At 40.8% G+C, this 14,519-nt stretch overlaps 1 protein-coding gene across 8 annotated transcripts in view; it reads right to left on the bottom strand.

Annotated features, from left to right (window-relative positions):
- The window catches only part of SYTL3 (synaptotagmin like 3), a 76,626-nt gene that overhangs the window by 16,686 nt on the left and 45,421 nt on the right, over nucleotides 1-14,519 (bottom strand). For 7 of the 8 annotated variants that reach the window (XR_006280451.1, XR_006280450.1, XM_043512254.1 and 4 more), the window contains 5 exons: nucleotides 13,035-13,086; nucleotides 11,502-11,568; nucleotides 10,509-10,581; nucleotides 6,746-6,873; nucleotides 2,953-3,096 (listed from right to left, as the gene is read on the bottom strand). Coding sequence is in view for 6 of the 8 variants with exons in the window: in XM_043512254.1 (XP_043368189.1) it covers nucleotides 2,953-3,096; nucleotides 6,746-6,873; nucleotides 10,509-10,581; nucleotides 11,502-11,568; nucleotides 13,035-13,086 (464 nt within the window). In the remaining 2 variants the exon portion in view is untranslated. The remainder of the gene's footprint in view (nucleotides 1-2,952; nucleotides 3,097-6,745; nucleotides 6,874-10,508; nucleotides 10,582-11,501; nucleotides 11,569-13,034; nucleotides 13,087-14,519) is intronic. The other variant, XM_043512257.1, reaches the window with a different exon arrangement.

Genomic DNA, 14,519 nt, shown 5'->3' with positions numbered 1-14,519 from the left:
TCTCCTCTCCATTCTTTTTTAACGATAGGCTTGAATGTGAGTGCTTCAGGGTTTCCTTTTAAGTACTGTTAATTTGCAAACGGGACACCATCAAATTAGGCCTGAATCAAGACTGGGAGTGGTTGGGTCATTACAAAACCTAAACCTAATTTCCCCCATACTAATTTCCCCACACTGTTACTCACACCTTCTTGTCAACTGTTCGGTCACACTGAAATGGGCCACTCTCATTACCACTACAAAAGTTATTTGTCCTCCGTTGGTATCCTGATGTTAATTGAATTGTCTCATTAGACTGATCTCGCACTTGGTAAGGCAACTCCCATCTTTTCATGTATTTATACCTGCTCCTGTATTTTCCACTCCTTGCATCTGATAAAATGGGTTCTAGCCCATGAAAGCTTATGCCCAAATAAATCTGTCAGTCTCGAAGGTGCCACAAGGACTCCTCGTTGTTTCTATTGCTAGCAAGTGTGTCTTTAAGATCTTGTTATTACAGCAATCTCTTCTGACACTAACACCTTCACAGAATGCAATGTCATCAGTATTTGACATCCCTCCCTCTGAAAAAACAGTCCAGTCCTATTCTATACCCCCACCTCAGCTTGGTTAACCAAGGAGTTCTTACTTTGCATGCCTTAGCAGCTAACAACACAGGCTAATGATTAGAATAGATTGTATCTCTCTGCACTGCAGTTGTTATTTTTAATTTGTGCAGTTTGCCAAGCAACCATTTCAAAATTCCCTCCCTCTCTACCTTATAAGTTCCAAGTAACACACATTGCTTTTTTGGCCTGAGGATGGAAAGAGAAGTCCTGATAGGAGCTAGGGTTACATTTTGAACTGATGTACAGCTCATGTAATCCAGCTGACCTCACAGGACATAGGCCAGAGCAGCAGCTAATCTCTGATGCAATTTTGTTAAATTCTACTCACCCCTTCACCATAAGGAAGTAAATTATTTGACAGCTAAGTAAAAAACGTGTTCATTTTTTACTATCACTCATCATAGGGAAGGAAGGCAAGTAGATTTTGTGCCTTCGCTGATAGATTTTAATGACAGTTTTGCAAAGCTGCCCTACTGTTTAATTCATTGAACCTCTTATTTATTCAGAGGAACTATATGCTTATTCAAGCAGTGCTCCTCAGGTTGGGTAGCATTATGTGTTCCTTGTTTTCAGCAGGCTGTGGAGTGGCTTTAGCAGGGGTCAGATCCTCGGACGAAAGCAGGCACTGTAAACATTTAACAAGGAAATACCCTGTCTATTTAGTGCTCCCTCATAATAAATTAACAATGACTTCCTGTACTCAAGCCCAGCTGGCAGGAGTTGGAGCGACACCATCTCTTAGGTTAAATGATAGATTTTGATGAATCAATTATCAGCATCACAGAACTCCCCCATAAAGAAAGTGCTTGATAAAGCTGGGCCTCCCCTTTGACAAGACAGCAGGCGATATTTCACTCTTTAGACTGGGCTGTCCACAGTACAGCCAGTGGAGTCCCAGAATGCATCCTGCAACTGCCCTCCACTCCATTGCAAGCTAGGTTGTAATAGGCTTGACACGGATGCAAGGTGGGAAAGATGCTAGGACGCACAACCCCCCTCTGAGATTCTCCAAGGCAGTGGGGCAAGTACATCTCCATACTATTCTCCAACACAGAGCTGTGCCTTATAGGCACAAACTAGCCCTATATCTCAGATACAGAGGTATGACTCATGGAGACAAGGGTTTCTAACAGAAGAGACCTCAAGTCCACTCTTCCATTCTGAAGGCTTTCTCCCTGATCTCCAGTTGTTTTATCATTACTGGGGTATTTATCCACCAATAAATATCTATTCATGTATGAAGGAATATATAATTATAAGCAATGATTAGGGTTATGTTCATTTATTTTTTTGTAAGAAATACAAGTTAGGTAAACCCCTTATATCAATGGGGTTTGTATTTATTTTTTCCCCACACCTTATCCTATCGCTCAAAAAATAATCATGTTCTAAAAGGAAAAGGAGGAATACAGGCAGATCACTATAGATAGCAGTAGTGACTGCCATTCAAAAGTCATCTCTGCTAACTGCATCACAGTTATGACCTATGCTAAGAGGAAATTTATGGCAACTCAGATACAACTGTGTGGTGAACTGTTGGCAAACTCCGAGGGCCTGACTGTCCACTGCCTTGACTTTGTGTAGTTATTCACACCTCTGAACAGCAGGTGTAAAATTATCTCATTGTTCTGTCACTAAAAAGCAAGAGACTGGTTCAATTACATTTGGCCCCTAAGAGCCATTTTAGTTTCCTTCCTTCTTAACTCCAGCTCTGAAATTCCTAGACACTGCAGCTATGATTCCCACTGTGCCCTGACAATTCCTGCCAAGTCATTTATAACATACTGAAAGCATTACCCTCAGAGTCATATAGTTAACATAACAGCTAATCAAAGAGACTTTAAAACCCTTGTCGCATTGACTTCTGATTGGTTTTCTTCTCTCCCTTCTGGCTAAGATCAAGTGCAGTATCTGATATGTCATCAGTTAGAGGACTATATTTTGTAGAAAATGACAATGATTTAGAAAGGCTTTTCCATCCCTAATGATTATGATCGTCTTTGCACTTCAATGTTTTTGTCCTTTACTATAAACTGTCCTCAGTGAAGAGAATGAGGCAGCTGAGTTTGCACACCACAGAGGACATTAACTAAACTTCAATTAACCTGAGGTTTCAGCTAACTGCCATTCATTCAGCTGTATTTATGCTGCAGTAAATTTATAACACTGCTATAAGGACCATGCCAAGGACAGACAGTCTTTCCTTGATCTGAACGAAAGTAGAATTCTCTTATTTCTGAGCATAATCCATGACACATGCTATATTGAACAAGCTTTTAACTCCTACATTTCAGTCCATTTTACACCACTGTTCTATTCTGCTTCATCTCGCATTGACACTTACGTGTTTTTTGCCACCACAGAATACAGCGTCACTTCTGGGACTGGTTGAAATGTCTTCTCCCTGCTTGCAATATCTTTTGGTGAAAACTTCATTGTCGTCCCACACCCCATTGATGAGTTGCTGAAAGCTTGGTATATTTTTTATCTGTAAGAGATGTAGCACTGAACTTCCATTCATTTGTTTTGTTAAGTCAAGTCCCCAGTGTTTCCTGCCCTCCTCCCCCTTGTGTTCTGCCACATAAATATACAGTCCATACCTACAATTCATATATGGTGTGCCTACTTTGGGAGACTGTTTGACCAAGGAAAAGGTCTATAACTAAATTTTATTTGTAGACACACTGGTTGATCCATTGCTGCTCCACTCGATCCATAGTATACCCATGATCCTATGTGGTGGACATGCCATTATCCACCATATGATGATTGCTAACATGGCAACTACAATTAAAGGTAATTACTGTAGCAGTGTATTAATAAAAGACCTCATTAGGACAACTCCACCCCCACCCCCAAAATCCTGGCAGTTTGCCAAAAGAACTCTTCCTCCAGGAAATTACAAATTGTATGTTGCAGTGTACATGGCATATGCCTGTCTCCACCTATGTGAAGAAAGACCAGAATGAATGTAACTTGAACGTGTTCTACAAGGATGGACTGACAAGTCTTACTTTAGCCATGACTCCAGAGAAAGGCTGAACATTCAATGTTTGTACAACTGTAACTTTGCTATAGTCCTGAATGAGGGAGTTCCAAGCAGCACATCTTTAAATTCCACTCCCCACATGAAAATTCTGACTGTGGGGGCAAAATTAAGAGATGAGGTAGGATTCCTCAGTATCTCCCGTCCATCTGCCTCTGTTCTTCCAAGAAAATACAGTCTGTGAAACACACTTCATCAAGGGAATGGGCGGGGGGAGGGAAACAGCAGAAGGAAAGAAGGAAAAGATCACTTTGGAATAAATATTTGTTTGAAGAAACACTTCAGTGGAGTTTACTACCAAAGGACTAGTGAGAATATTCCTGCCTGAATGAACCAACAACATTAGTGAGAATTATTTGCACATAGGGAGGGGATAACATGCCCTTAATAAACACAGAGATTAACTGTACTACTAGTAGAAAGACCTATAAAAATGGCCATTGATGAAGATGAAATGGTGAGATTAATTTGAAAACAGACCTCATTCTGAACACCAGGTTATGCACAATCCAAGCCATTATACTTCTCTACCGTGCTAAATACAAAACAATCATAAAGATGATGGATAGGGCAATGTTAATACCAGTGCTAAGGTTAGAATAGCACATATACCGCTATCCCGATATAACGCTGTCCTCGGGAATCAAAAAATCTTACCGTGTTATAGGTGAAATCGCATTATATTGAACTTGCTTTGATCCACCAGAACGCGCAGCCCTGCCCCCCCAGAGCACTGCTTTACCGTGTTATATCCAAATTCGTGTTATATCGGGTTGCGTTATATCGGGGTAGAGGTGTAAAAAAGGGACAAAATCAGAAAGGCTGAGGCACAAAGTGAGTTACACCTAGCAAGGGACATAAAAGGCAATAAGAAGAAGCTCTTTAAATAGATTATGAGCAAGAGAAAGATGAAGGCCAGTGTAGGTCCTCTACTTAGTGAGGAAGGAGAGCTAATAAGATATGACAACAAGAAGGCTGAGGTGTTAGTGCCTATTTTGCTTCAGTCTTCATCAGTCAGCCTAACTTTGATGCCTGGAAAGATACTGGAACAAACTAACAAGAGTAAAAATAAATGTTTACTGCTTTATGTCATCAAAGCAAGGAGGCATGTCTGAGTATACATAGGGATCAGATCTGTTGAGTAAGAAGGTGCCATTTTGACAGTCACTCTTCTGCGCAGAACTGCAGTTTAAGATCAGTTTAAGAGTTCTGGCAGAGAGAAAACAAACAGTGTGATCGGGGGAAAAAAGAAAGGTTGTAACCTGGTTTACAAAGATAAAAAGAAACTAGGAAACCACAGAGGGAATAACAGATGAGGTATTTGATAAAGATTAACAAACAGGCTACACAGTGAAGTGTAAGAACTGATGGACACTGCCATTAGAACTATCAAAAGGAAGACGAAGATCAGAACTAGAGATAATGCTAGGAAAAAGTAAGGGGGGGGCACAACAGCTCACAGAGATTAAAAGTAAATTTAGGGATCAAACAGCATGAATGCTCAGAGCCATAAAATAGGGGTGGGGAAAATGGTGTGAGTAAAAACTTCAACCAGAAGTAGAAAATCTAGATTGCAATCACGACATCCAAAATAGAAGATCAACCAAAACTTCACCCAAATCAGCCAAAATTTCAGCAGAGGCTTGGGTTTTTCAGTTAGAGGGACATTAGAAATTCCTGTTCTCCAGGAGCAGAGCTCTGACAACACAATCAAGAAAAATGTTACCTTTCTATATCTCTAATACAAAGTGCTGACGTATCTTATCACCCTAAAACCTTTAGAATTTATAGCCAATTACAAAATCCAGACATATTGTTTGGCAAACATATCACTGGGAGATTTCAAACTATAGAGACCTCATTCATCTATAAAACACGATAGGATGTGTGTTTAATGTGCAATGAAAGCACGGTTAGGATGTACAGAGAATGTCAGTATATAAACTCCTTTCTTATTGCTTCTCAGTGTAGTGAAACACAGCAATGATTTTCCAGTGAAACCAGAAAAATGAGGAAACACTGGTGATGTGGTTGGTCACACACAACTGGCATAGAACTAAAAGGAAACACTGTGGTGATTAACCTATCTATATTTTCCATAATATTTATAATATAATTTCAATGCATCCCATAAAAATAAACACCACAGAGATAATTTGCTTCATTTTCTAAACTACTTAGGATTTGCTGTACTATGTCAGATCATCAGTGCATTAAGTCTGGCATTCTGACACCGACACCAGCCAATTCCCGATGCTTTAGTGCAGGGGTGGCCAACCTGTGGCTCCGGAGCCACATGTGGCTCTTCAGAAGTTAATATGCGGCTCCTTGTATAGACACCGACCCCAGGGCTGAAGCTACAGGCACCAACTTTCCAGTGTGCCAGGAGGTGCTCACTGCTCAACCCCTGGCTCTGCCACAGGCCCTGCCCCCACTCCACCCCTTCCTGCCCCCTCCCCTGAGCCAGCCGTGCCCTCACTCGTCCCCCTCCCCCCCCAGTGCCTCCTGCATGCCACGAAACAGCTGATCAGGAAGTGCAGGGAGGGAGAGGGAGGCATTGATCGGAGAGGCTGCCGGTGGGTGGGAGGGGGATTGGGGAGCTGATGAGGGACTGCTGACATATTACTGTGGCTCTCCTCAGCAAATTGCCCAACAAGTCCCAGGAATGGTGTGGAAGAGACATAGTTCAGTCCCCTCTGCATCAGTAGGGACTGAAGGAGGGCCAGCAAATGGACTGGTAGAGCAATCGGAGCAGCCTATTGGCTGGTATAGAGTGTGCACCAAGCAGCCCCAGGAGAGCTTGTGAGCCACGTGCACTCCTGGTGTTCCCTGTTGGAGCAAGGTGGCTCCATGCAAACTAGCCCTTAGCTTTGAGCTGAGACTAAGGCTGGAGAATTTCAGCCAAAAAGAAGAATTATTGAAAGAGTTAAAAAAGGAGGAGATCCAGTGGCCATCTCAAAGTAACCTTAACTAGCTTCCACTACTCTAATAAAGCCAGTACTGTATCATGACAATCATCAGTCCTCTAACCATATTCCAATCACAAAACAGCCCTTAAAACTATAATGACTATGTATAATGAATTGCATACCCTGTTTGCAATATCGATGGCAGTGTCAGACTGACTCCTCCTTTCCTTCCTCTTTTCCATTTCCTGCCCGTAATCTGTAGTTAGGAGACTTTTGTCAGCCCTCATATCATTCTGGGACTTTGAGATTTCTAAAATGAATACAAGGAGAGAGGTGCACATTTATAATGAACATTGTCAGCAAGTCTGGAGATTTATTAAGCTAATCCTATGCCTTTCAGATCTTTTAGATTACAGATCTACTATTGATTACCTGAGAAAAAGAAACAGATGGGAAAGCAAGTATCTGTCCCATTTTGTGTAACTGCATTCTGCCTACCTAAATTCCCTAAAGCCTCAAGATATTCTTCACTCCTTGTTCTAAGCTACCGTGTATTTTTGCTGTATGCTATCAAACAAAATTTCATCGCAGAGGTGCCTGCATTTCAGAAGCGGGTTAGAGGATGATCCTTACATATAGTTTAGATATTGATTTGTAAAGTGCTTTGAGTTCCTTTAGGATAAAAGGCAATACACAAATGCAATACCATTATGATCATTTATGGGAGTGCTACAGTGGAAATTAGGAAAATGGGGAGTCAATTAAAATGGATACAAAATATGGAAGAAAATGGAAACATTTTATATTCAAGCCCCAGACCAGCAGGAATGTAACCACATGCATGATTTCAAGGATGTAAGTACCCCCACTGACTTCAACAGGATTGCTCACTTGCTTAAACTTATGCATGTGCTTAAACTCCTGGCTAAACCAGAGCCTCAGTGCATTAAAGGTCCTTTTCCCAAGCAATTCAGATTGAAGTATAGTTAATGCAACAAAATATGGTAATGCATCAATCCTTATGGGCTGTACACAATTAGCCAAATAAACCTGCCAGTGCACTTAGAGCTTCAGTGCAACACTTCTTTGCTTCTTTCACCTTGGGATGCAGTCAGGAGGGGGAAGGAAGGAGAGGACGTATTCATGATTCTGAAGATTAAAGATGGGCAGTCCCAGCAACAGACAGACTATGTGTTGTAAACACTATCTTACATAGCTACTTATGAAGAGTAAATATTGCAGTACAAGTGGTGCAAAAAGAGCAACAGCTATCACATGTTTAATATCTACTGGGGAAATAAATCTTTCTCCTGTAGTGTATAACACTGGCTGCTGCAATGGGAAACTCACAAAGTCTGTTCAGGTTTCAGAGTAGCAGCCGTGTTAGTCTGTATTCGCAAAAAGAAAAGGAGTACCCGTGGCACCTTAGAGACTAACAAATTTATTAGAGCATAAGCTTTCGTGAGCTACAGCTCACTTCATCGGATGCATTCCGATGAAGTGAGCTGTAGCTCACGAAAGCTTATGCTCTAATAAATTTGTTAGTCTCTAAGGTGCCACGGGTACTCCTTTTCTTTTTGCAAAGTCTGTTCAGATTCTCAAGAACAGTGGGACTTCGGGGTGCCTTACGTTTAAAGCCATTATGACATAGGTTTTGCTTTTAAGAGCAATCGATCCTCCTACGTTTATTGAGCTTTGTGTATGCAGTGAACGTGCAAGGTGACACATTCATAAAGAGGCTCAGTCCAGTTGTCTCCTACAGTAAATGCGACTGGATTTTTTAAAAAAATATATAGTGAATTCAGCACTCAGAAAAGGGGCTGGAGTGACAGACCTAATGGGCCCAATAGGTTTATAATAGATTCAGTACCAGCATAGGCTTGCCCCACACTGCTCTAACAATAGGATTGTTGGAGGGATCATTTCTAAAGTCAAGTTAGTTCAATTTTCACATCCATTCTTTCTTTGGCGTCTCTGCTACGACAATCAATAAGGATGCCAATCATTGCCAGTTGCGGATTGTGCTTTGAACTAGACCAAGACCAGCAATGCATTTCACATACACCATCCAACAACTAAAAGGTTATAACAACTTTCTCTCTTTGCCAAAGAGAATGAACTGGAACTAGCACCCTACCAGGGAAAGGCTTTATAGCCATCCAATCTGTGGAAACTAACGCTTTGTATCCTACACTCAAATCCTTTGGTTCCAGATGTGCTATCAAATATGCACACACGAGTACCATTGGCTTAAATGGGAGTGTCAGAGGGCATAACCAGGCTCTTCATTTTTTACTTCTTGCAAAATACAGGAGCTGTGTATGCTCAGTACTGCTGCAAATGAGCCCACTTTTATTTACATGCCAAAATATGGATGTAGGAACCTAACTTTAGGCACTCATGACTCAAAATTTTGGCCCACGTGTTTATCATTGGGCTGGAAGGAAACTACTAAGGGGCACAGTGTCAAGAAGAGGTGGCTTCCTGGCCCAACAGGAGGCAGTGATGAGTTAGAGCTCTTAGCTACAGTGAGTCCCAACTAGCCAACCTTCCTTCTAGGAAACACCCCTTTCTTCCCTGGCCTCCCTTCCTCCACGCTCTGCCCTGATCAGCAAGGAAAAGCCAAGCTTCCTCACATAGTATTTGGGTTACATGCTGGCTTAAGGTGAGTAATAATGTCTTTCTTTGGTAGCTGATTTCACAGACAATAACAGCTTACCATACTTTCTTACAGCTAAAGAGGCTCTTGCCCTAGTTCAAATGGTAGCAGCTTGTGCTTTTGGTGTTGTATATTCCAGGTTCAATCCACACTAACAATCACAGTGTCTATATATATACAGGCTGTTATGCTTCTCAGTGTTCTTGGGTCACATGGGCAAACAGGATTACATTTTGTGGGAACGAGGAGAGGGTATTGGCTAGGGAGGAGTCTCATTAGAAAGGATTCAGAGTGGTAGCCATGTTAGTCTGTATCACCAAAAACAAGGAGGACTCCTCATTGGAAAGGCATGATTAAGAGGAAAGACGACAGAGAGGAGGCAAGAGACTAGTGCCAAGTTACTCAGGTCTAGTTTCATTTTATAATCCTTGTGATAAGGATACTACTCTAGCTATGAGGGACAAAGTGTACAACTGCCCCCAGTCTCTGCAGCAGGCAGTGGATTAGTAAAAATATATGCAAACAGTGGGGTCTCTGGTCTTCGTAAGGGTCAGAGCTTGTTCTCTTCTGGCTACTGCTCCCTTTTGCTATGCACAGAGGGCCAAATTCTGCCCTCCAGTAGGTGCAGGTTGTTCCATATACGTATCCAAAACCTAAACTTGCGCTCTAAAATTACCGAAGAACAGAGAATAGCAATAAATCAAAGAGGAAAATGAGGAGGACAAAGAGTATCAGGATTAAAGATGAACTGACGGGAGAGGATGACTTTTAAAAACACATACACTGACAGGAAGATAGAATGAGGGAGAAAGAGAAGGGAGAGGTTTTTTAAAAAAACTGAAAGGAAAGAGAAAGACAATACTAAATCCCTCCTTCTGAGAGTGATCAAAGAAGGGCAATCTGTGACAAGTTCACTTGGGGAGGGGAAGATGGAGAATACAGTGGTTACCACAATAGAAAGTTAGCATATTCCACGCCACAATAGTTGAGTTTGCTGCAGTATTTTCAGGTTTTATCTCCACATATCTGAAAAGTTACATTTGTTTAAAAAAAAAAAAACACCAACCTTCATCTATAGTCTTTTTGCTACTTAGCAAGAAAAGAGAGAGTGCTCAGCTGGGATCATCAGTTGCTCAGCTTGTTAAAAAAAATCTGAGGGAATTCTGATGGAAAATTAGACATGCCTTATAAATATTCGTTGGTCTTAGCAGCAGTCACTAACAGACCCTTCACTTGTAACCACTTGTGGCTCAAATTTAAATGGCAAAGCACTGAAGGACACTTACTTTTCATATTTGTGGCAAGAGACAGAAACAAGTTTTCCACAGACTTATTAAAACTTTTAGATTGACTGATTTCCTGCAATTGAGAGAAAAAAAATTAAGAGATAAAATAAAGAACTGTGTTTTTAAAGCTTCCCATGTCACGCGCCTTTAGAAATTGCAAAAATAGCATGTGTGTAAGATTGCCCAGAGCTATCATTTCTGTAGCATTTATAAGCACATATTTTTGCACTACATGTAAATATTAGCATCAAATCTGGTTGGGGAAGGGGGTGGCTCTTTCAACTGAGTTCTTTTGCACTACCATCAGAAAACTCTCCAGGAAATTTCTATATTGCTTTCATAAATATAAACAAAATGACATAGCTGATTATTTTTTTATAATACTGTTTGCATTTAAATTAAGGTAAGAAAGAGTCTTATTAATCTTAGAGCTGCTGTAATGCTTCTGGCAGTCTGGATTCAGAGGATCCTCACAAGGACTGGAAGTAGAGCAAGTGAAAAATTTTCATCAAAATCAATGGGATTTAAGTATATGTATAAAATTAAACATGTGCTTAAGTGCTTTTCTGAGCAGGGAAGGGCTGCTGAATTAGGGCACCAGAGCCTAATCCAGAGCCCTATGAAGTCAATGGTAGTCTTCCAATTTATTTCAATGGATTTTGGATCCGGTCCTAATAATCCACCTGCTAGAAACTGTGATGAAATTGCAACCACCAAAATCATTCTGCTCTTCGCTCATTTATACAAACACCAGATGCAAAGTTTTCATTACAAATGGCTACATAACATGCACTAAAAAGTTGGTGACTAATCTAATATGTCCCTAAGAGACCAACTCCTCAGAAAAAGGAACGAGACAAAGGAAATAAAAGCAACATTTATATAGCAACAAATTCCTAAACAATATTACAAGTTGTTGCTATTTGCTACACTTCTGCGGCTGGCCGGTTTCCAGTGAAAGAGCTCTTAGATATCTGCACATATATACATTACCATTGCGGTGTTTCCCCTGGTGGTTTCAGTGAAAGGAGGGGGAGTAGGAGGAACCACAGAAATTTTACTAGGAAGTTAGGAGAAAAGAAACAATTAACATATTTTTTCACAAGGCTCTAATATCTACAGTTTTCCCAACCTCTTTCTTTGTTTCTTCTCTTTCCTCAGAGGAGCCACCTCTCTCCTGCAACCTAAAGATCTTGGATGAGTCTGTGCTACGCTTCTTATAGGCTCAGCAAAGAACTTGCAGCCACAGGAATGAGGGCTAAAGTGGCTTTGCACCCTCCTGATCCTCAGCTGCTCCATCCAGTATAATTTAGACAGACCTGAGGGACTATTTAAGTCACTGCAGCCTCCTTGAGCTGCCCTATGGTCACCAGTGCATACTGTACCCCCACCTCCCAGCCCTACCCCTACTGACTCCAGCGTGCATGCATCTTCCTGCCATCAATACCAGCAAATGTTGCCCATTTTTTCATGTTCTCTGTGTAGACACATCTTCCTACTGTATTTTCCACTGCATGCATCCAATGAAGTGCGTTTTAGTTCACGAAAGCTTATGCCCAAATAAATTTGTTAGTCTCTAAAGTGCCACAAGCACTCCTCATTTTTTTTTGCTGATACAGAATAACACAGCTACCACTCTGAAACCTGCCATCTATACCAATTTGTGAGAGGATCCTCAGAAATCAGCCTAATGGCCGTCTTCCATGGTTCCTGTGCTGGAGGGATTCACCCTGGTTGGAACTGGGGCTTTTAGAGCACTTTTATTCCACCCCAGCCCCTTCATGAAGCATAAAGGGGCCAGACCGTGCTCCTTGATCCTGTACTCCTAACACAATCAAAACTCCCAATGCAGACAATGCACTTCCCCGTGCTTCTACTCTGTTCTATCTAGATACTTATATGATCATCCTCACCATTGTATTCGACCATCCACAGGTTCTCTGGTGATACACCTATGCCCCACCAAAAAGGCTCTGTTTGGTCTATGATTTGTATCTATTCTTATTTACTCATTTTTAAAGGAACAAGATTCCTTTAACAGAATATACACTACATACACTTAGGTACACCTTGACAAATAGGGTCCTTCCTGTCTTATATTTACTTAAAAAATAACAATAGGCAAAATCTCCAGTCAGTTAATTGCATGTTTGTACCACTACTGTTTTTCCTGCAATGATTTTCAACCCACATCATTTAAACAGAGCCTTTAAATGTGAAAAGCACTGGAGAAAAAGATCACAGCAAAATACTGTATGCTTCCCTGAATTTCCAATAAACTAAAGCAAGGAAACTGTCCAGCTAAAAGTAGGATTCTTTCTACAATTTCTATAGAATGTACAAAGCCAAAAAGAGTGGCAATCTTTCTATAGTATTACTAACTGCATTTCAAACTTTTTTAAATCTTGAGATTTGCCGTCTTGGTAATCAGAAAACGTAAGCAGCAAGCTGTTTTGTATTATAAAATATGTTCATTGTATTGTAGTCTCAATACCATAGGACAATTTGTCCTTCTACAAGTCTTACCTCAGTTTTTGATAAGATTTCAAGAGCTTTGCACCAGCTGTTTCGTGTTTATCTATGAAGCAAGAAAATAATGTAGAGGTCATTTTGTAGCAATAACAGTAATCAGCACTTAGATAACACTTTTCAGAATCAAGGTGTTTTCAGGCACTGGACTAAATATATAAAAGCTCGTGAGGATGTAAATCACTATAGGTGAAATTAAACCCAGTGCAACAGGCCACCACAAGCCCTAAGCACCACTTAAATCCTACCTAAGCCAAAAACTGTTTTATTACCTTACCTCACCCTCTCTTCAGAGGTAGTTTGGCAAGACTAAAGATGCTAATCATAGAAGTGTAGGACTGCAAGGGACCTCAAGAGGTCATCTAGGCAGTCCCCTGAACTCAAGGAAGGACTGTGTAATAACTAGATCATTTCTGAAAGGTGATTGTCTAACCTGTTCTTAATAACCTCCAATGGCGTAGATTCCACAACCTCTGCAGCCAATTTGTTTCAGTGCTCAATTACTCAGACAGGAAGTTTTTCCTAATGTCAAACCTAAACCTCCCTTGCTGCAATTTAAGCCCATTGCTTCTTGTCCTATCCTCAGAGGTTAACGAGAACAATTTTTCTCCCTCTTCCTTGTAACAACTTTATATATACTTGAAAACTGTTATCATGTCCCCCCTCAGTTGTCTCTTCTCCAGACTTAAACCCAATTTTTTTCAATCTTTCTGCACAGGTCATGTTTTCTAGACCTTTACTCATTTTTGTTTCTCTCCTCTGGACTTTCTCCAGTTTGTCCAGATCTTTCCTGAAATATGGTGCCCAGAACCAGACACGATACTCCAGTTGAGGCCTTATCAGCACAGAGTAGCGTGGAATAACTAATTCCCATGTCTTGCTTACAACACTCCTGCTAATACATCCTAGAATGATGTTTGCTTTTTTTGCAACAGTGACACTGTTGACTCATATTTATCTTGCAATCCACTACCACTCCCAGATCCCTTTCCATGGTACTCCTTCCTAGGCAGTTATTTCCCATTTTGTGCCTGTGCAATTGCTTGTTTCTTCCTTAGTGCATTTGTCCTTATTATTCAGACTATTTACTTCAGGACATTTCTCCAGTTTGTCCAGATCATTTTGAATGTTTATCCTATCCTGCAAAGTATTCACAACCCATAGCAGCTTGGTATCATCTGCAACTTTTATAAGTGTATGCTCTATGCCCATTATCTATATCATTTATGAAGATATTGAACAGAACCAGACCCCGGACTGATCCCTGCAGGACCCCACTCGATATGCATTTCCAGCCTGACTGTGAAAAACCTCTCATAAATACAGAAAAGTAATTTTATCTGATTCCCAGATACTGGGCCTATCTATCTAAGATACTTATATGGTCCCCATCACCATAGTATCTGAGTACTTCACAACATTTTAATGTATTTATCTTCACACTCTTGCATGGTAGGGAAGTACTATTATCCCCATTTTACA

The sequence above is a fragment of the Dermochelys coriacea genome, chromosome 3 (genome assembly GCF_009764565.3).
Source record: "Dermochelys coriacea isolate rDerCor1 chromosome 3, rDerCor1.pri.v4, whole genome shotgun sequence".
NCBI lineage: Eukaryota > Metazoa > Chordata > Testudines > Dermochelyidae > Dermochelys > Dermochelys coriacea.
This window is presented reverse-complemented; position numbering and strand designations above follow the sequence as displayed.